The sequence below is a fragment of the Pipistrellus kuhlii genome, unplaced genomic scaffold (genome assembly GCF_014108245.1).
Source record: "Pipistrellus kuhlii isolate mPipKuh1 unplaced genomic scaffold, mPipKuh1.p scaffold_m20_p_100, whole genome shotgun sequence".
In the NCBI taxonomy this organism is placed as follows: Eukaryota; Metazoa; Chordata; class Mammalia; order Chiroptera; family Vespertilionidae; genus Pipistrellus; species Pipistrellus kuhlii.
Genome location: NW_023425406.1, coordinates 669,861 through 675,170, shown reverse-complemented (window position 1 = coordinate 675,170; position 5,310 = coordinate 669,861). Strand labels below are relative to the sequence as shown.

The following is a 5,310-nucleotide window of genomic DNA, read 5'->3' as shown; positions in this document are numbered from 1 at the left end:
TCCATATGACCTGCTGTCAGCTTGGCAGTTAAGATGTCACAGTGAGCTAGTGCTCTGGCCTTCTGATTTCCCTATCAATCTGCTGGGCATGTATTTCATGTGACTCACTCTCCCTGACCCTCAACTCTTGGGGACACGCTCGGGTAACCCCGCTGCCTGGCCAGTAGCTACCACTGTCACCAGCCCACTCTGTAACCCACATCCTGAAGTTCTCTCTCCAACTGCAAGCATCAGGAATTTCTTGGGGTCATTATCCCCAACATTTTATGTATGTATTTTATTAAAAAAAATTTTAAATATATTTTTATTGATATCAGAGAGGAAGGGAGAGGGAGAGATAGAAACATCAGTGATGAAAGAGAATCATTGATCAGCTGCCTCCTGCATGTCCCCTACTGGGGACCGAGCCCACAACCCGGGCATATGCCCTTGACCAGAATCCAACCTGAGACCCTTCAGTCCACAGGATGAATGACACTCTATCCACTGAGCCAAACCAGCGAGGGCTATTTTATTTTTTAAATATATTTTTATTGATATCAGAGAGGAAGGGAGAGGGAGAAAGAGATAGAAACATCAACGATGAGAGAATCACTGATCAGCTGCCTTCTGCATGCCCCACACTGGGGATTGAGCCCGCAACCAGGGCATGTGTCCTGACTGGGAATCGAACCGTGACCACCTGATTTGACACTGAACTACTGAGCAACACTGGCTAGGCATCCAACTTTTTTTTTTTTTTTTTGGCACCCAACATTTTATTCTGAACAATTTCATAATACAGAGCAGTGAAAAGGATAGTGCGATAGGGAATACCATTTCACGCCTAAATATTGAAGCCCATCACTTCGAAGGAAAAAGAGCATCGCCCATGTAATAATCATCTCTTAGCACGCCCAGGGAATTTAATACTGAGGACAAAATCTCATCTGATCATCCATTCTGCCATTGCGGCCAGCGGCTGTCAGTAGCCTCTTTCCACGCTTTACTGCATCTTCCCCTTAGGAGGGAGTCGCTGGCAAGTGTCGAGATTTGTCAGAAATAAGAATGCAAAGTGGAACTGAAGCACATCACAGACTTTGGACCAGAAATGGCCTGTGAGCCGCTGGAAGAGATGCCACTGGGCCAGCTGGTGGTCACACAGCTTGAGGACCACAAAGCCCAGGCAGGAGAGCACCCCCAGGAGCAGGTACACCCCGGAGCACGTGCTGCCGTGGCGCCTGTGGACACGCAGGGCCTGGCTCACGGCGGCAACGATGTGCACGCCCAGGGCGACCTCAAACCCCTGGGGATGCAGCAGGGAAAGGCCGTAACTGGACAGCGAGAGGCACTCGATGGCGAGGAGCAGGCCGGGCTCCCAGCCCCGGTCCAGGTAGAGGCACCAGGCCACGGGCCACGCGAAGATGGGCAAGGTGAACCACTGGTCCAGCACAGCAGCAGGGCGCGTCTGCAGCCCGATCCGCAGCCACTGCACGGGGCCGTACACCATAGCCATGCCTGCGAAGACATCCTTCAGGTACCGAGCTCGCTGCGCCTCCCCGGGGTGCCCCCGGGCACTGACATCTCTCTGCAGCCAGTGCGCCCCCAGGAGCACGTAGGCCACGTTGATGAGCGAGTTGAAGGGCATGGCTAGGAAGGCGGGGAGGCCGGCTACCGGGGCTTCTGCATAGTGCTTGTAGCCTACTTCTACAAAGACGCTTTCAAAAACACCCGTGTAGACGGTGGCCACGCAGAGGCAGGTGGCCACGGCCACGTGGCAGAGGGCCTGCCCGGACTCAGGCTTCATGAGGAAGCCCGGTTGTGACTTGGGGCGGAGAGCTTCAGAGAGTGGCAGCCTTCGCTGTCCTTTCAGAAGTCAAACAGCTTTTGCAAAAAAAACACACAAAAACGCTCCTGGGCCTCCCAGCTGAGCCAGCAGGAAGATGTCCCGTGATTTCCGACGCAGATGCTACAACCTTGCCCTGGAGTGTAGGTGGCGAGGCCGGGGCGGAGGCGGAGGGCGCGCTGATTGGCTGGCACGAGTGGAGGGCTGTTCTGCCTTTTTCCTTTGTGGTTAGAAAAAGAGTGTGGTTAAAAAGAAAGCCATCCAAAGAAAAGCCTCCATCTTGCTGACTCTCAGCCTCAGGACCCACAGTTTTCATCAGAAACAAACAAACACAAACACACACACACACACACGCACACACACACCAAAAACATGTAAAAGTGAAATGATACCTACAGCGCTAGTATGTTCACCTTCTTACACATGGCTTCTAGAATCTTCTTTTGCCAAGGCATTTTGCGCCTCTTGACAACTATGCTGTTCTTCTCTCATCCATGGACTATAAAAATCCTGCTCTAGCCCTAGCTCGTTTGGCTCAGTGGATAGAGCCTGCGGACTGAAGGGTCCCAGGTTCGATTCTGGTCAAGGGCACATACTCAGGTTGCAGGCTCGATCCCCAGTAGGGGGCGTGCAGGAGGCAGCTGATCAATGATTCTCTCATCCTTGATGTTTCTCTCTCTCTCTCCCTCTTCCTTCCTCTCTGAAACCAATAAAAGTATATTTTAAAAAACCCTGCTCCTTGCCCTAGTTCCCTTAGAGCCACTGTATTTATACACACCAACATCCCTAGGTCTGTTCTTACAACCAGAACGGGTTTTCACACTTCCGTGACGTTATAAATGTGGAAGTTTCCAGACTAGCCCCAAAACCCTTTTAGCCAAATACCCAGTTGAACCAGAGACCATTAGCTGTGGTCTGAGCTCTGGAATCCCAGGCAAGAGATGGTGTGGTGCTGGAGGAGGAGGGACGGGGTGGGGGTAGGGGGTGGGGAGGACTATGAGCATGTCTCCTCTGCTTCTTGGGTGTGAGGCAGGCAGCACAGGGCGCTCTCCTCCAGGCCTGCTACCCTGGCTCACCTTCTGCTCTCCCCAGAGTTGCTATCCACCCCCCCGCAATCACCCTCTTTCCTTGTCCCACAATACAACTCCCCATTTCCTGCAATCACAGAAGCAAATAATTTATTTACTGATTTTTATTGATTTTAGAGAGAGGAAGGGTGTGAGAGAGAGATTGATGTGTTGTTCCACTTCTTTATGCATTCATTGGTTGATTCTTTTTTAAAAAATATATATTTTTTATTGATTTCAGAGAGGAAGGAAGACGGAGAGAGATAGAAACATCAATGATGAGATAGAATCGCTGATGGGCTGCCTCCTGCATGCCCACCGCAGGGGATCAAGCCCACAACTCGGGCATGAGCCCTTATTGGGAATGGAACCGTGACCTCCTGGTTCATAGGTCAATGCTCAACCACTGAGCCATGCCGGCCTGGCTCAGGCACTTCTTCATTCAGCACCTCTGATTCTGGCTGGGACAGGAGCTAAGTCCCTCCCTGCACCGATCTGGGGCCTGGCTCCTGGCTCCCTGGTGTGAAGTGCCAGGCCTTAAGGGCCCCATGTAGCCCGAACTAGCCTGACCCTCCTCTCTGCCAGCCAGCATGGAGCCAGGGACAGGAGTCAAACACTGTCAATTTGATAGGTCTTCTGCGGGGGTCCCGGAAAGCATGACAGTCTCCTGGCTAACACATGTTCCTTCGATTCATTGTCCAGCTTCCTGGGGTGATCTGTATGTAAACAGAAGCCGCTATCACCTGTCACAGTGGTGGCTTCTTTGGCCTGTAGCATTTGACAACTGCTGCTCGTGCCCCAGACTACCCTAATCACCCTTGCTGCCTTTCTGCAGATAAGGTGACACCAGCCCCAGAGCTGCAATGTGGGACACCCCCAAAAAAGGGTGAGGTCCCTCTGAGCCACCCGAGTGCCCAAGAAACCTGGAGCAACCACAGGGCTTCCTGAACTCTGAGGAGAGAATCGCTGAGTGTGGGCAAGGCCCCTGGGAACCAGCAGCTCGGCTTCCTTATTTCACACGGGAGGGACCCAGGGCCCGAGAGGGGAGGTGAATGGCCAAGGTCATGACACTCGGTAGCACCGCCACACAGGTAGAGGCCTCTTTGGCCTTTCTCAAACAAATGCTCCCAAATGTATAAAGAAAAACAGGATTACGACAAAAAAAAAAAAAAAATGAGTGTCCAAAGACAATCACTAAAATATTTTTGAAAATGTGAGATAGGGTTCTATATGTGCTTCTTTACTTATAAATTCGAGGATCTCCAGGCAGTTTGAATAACTACAGTAATTTCAAAGTAGTTATTCTGCCTGCCAGTATGTCTTGTCATTTAATTAATTTCAGGATAGCTACAACAAAAGCTGTGAGCTATGAAATGACTGCTCTGTCGTTTTCCGTGGTGACAGTCACCTCCTAAGGCTCTGTGCTCTGCGGTCTATATTCGTAATTGCGGGAAAGGCCACATTTCGGCTAGAGGCTGGTGAAAATAAAGAAGAAATAGAGATGAAAGTGGAAAAAATCATCTATTGTCACTGCCAGTCCCCAAACACCTGTGCAGGACCCCTGCACTACGGCCCGAGTCTAGCAGTGAGCATGACAGTGCAGCCGGCACCCAGGCGGCCTCTCTCGCAAGATTCGTAACGGATCTGGAACCCGGGGGCGACGTCAGTACCCACCTCTCAAGGTTGTTGTGAGAACTCACAGTACTGGCGCGAAAAGGCCAGCGATCACCATCCGGGTACTTTGTCTCCCTCACTTTGCTGGGGGAAATTCAAATCTCAAAAAAGGGCGGACCCGAGAAGCGGGCTTGCGCATGCGCGCGGGGCGGGGCGGGGCGCGGGGCTCTGGGAAGCGGGCGGGGCGGGGTGACGCGAGGTGACGCGAGGCCGCGCTGAAATCTCCCGCGCGCGCCCGCCCGCGCGCCCGCCCCGCTCCGACGCCGCCAGCCTGGCTGCCCGCCCCGCGGCCGGCTGGGCCGGGAGCCGCTCAGCGCGCAGCGGCGCCCTGGCGCGCGGCCCGGCCCCTCTCGATGGGGAGGGAAGGAGCGGCGGCGGCTCCCGGGGGCGGAGCTGGCGGCCTGGGAGCCTGGGAGCCGGCTGCGTCACCGCCCACTCTCGCCCCGCCTCCAGCTCCCCGGCATGGGGCTCGAGCTGCCTTTTCGGCGGACGCTGGGTTTACGGGGCGGCGAAACGTTCGCTGCCCGACTCGAGGCGAGACTTGAGCGACTCCCGTCAGCTACCCTCGGCAATCAATACCCTGTCCCCACTGTTAGATAAAGGCAATTCCTCGGGCGTGTGTCGCCATAAGGGCCCGGGGAACGGTTCCCAAGGGGGGCGGGGCCAAGCTCGTCAGAAGCATTCTCATCCGGGTATTCCCTAGATGCCGCAGCCGCCATCTTTGTTTTGTGCTGAAAGTCGCTA

General features: G+C 54.0%; 1 protein-coding gene across 2 annotated transcripts; it reads right to left on the bottom strand.

Moving 5' to 3' along the window:
* Window positions 1–728: 728 nt before the first annotated feature.
* Window positions 729–4,758, bottom strand: TMEM187 (transmembrane protein 187). 2 transcript variants are annotated; one of them, XM_036430057.2, is made up of 2 exons: window positions 4,567–4,758; window positions 729–2,045 (listed from the first exon to the last, which is right to left on the bottom strand). In XM_036430057.2, exon 2 carries the CDS (start codon window positions 1,784–1,786, stop codon window positions 986–988), a length of 801 nt encoding a protein of 266 aa, XP_036285950.1. In that variant the 5' UTR covers window positions 1,787–2,045; window positions 4,567–4,758; the 3' UTR covers window positions 729–985. The 2 variants fall into 2 exon arrangements, with proteins under 2 accessions (XP_036285950.1, XP_036285951.1); XM_036430058.2 differs by lacking the exon at window positions 4,567–4,758 and adding an exon at window positions 2,222–2,404.
* Between the last annotated feature and the right edge of the window lie 552 nt (window positions 4,759–5,310).

Coding starts and splice junctions, on each gene's coding strand:
- TMEM187 (XM_036430057.2), bottom strand. CDS start 1,786: ATGAAGCCTGAGTCCGGGCAGGCCCTCTGCCACGTGGCCGTGGCCACC.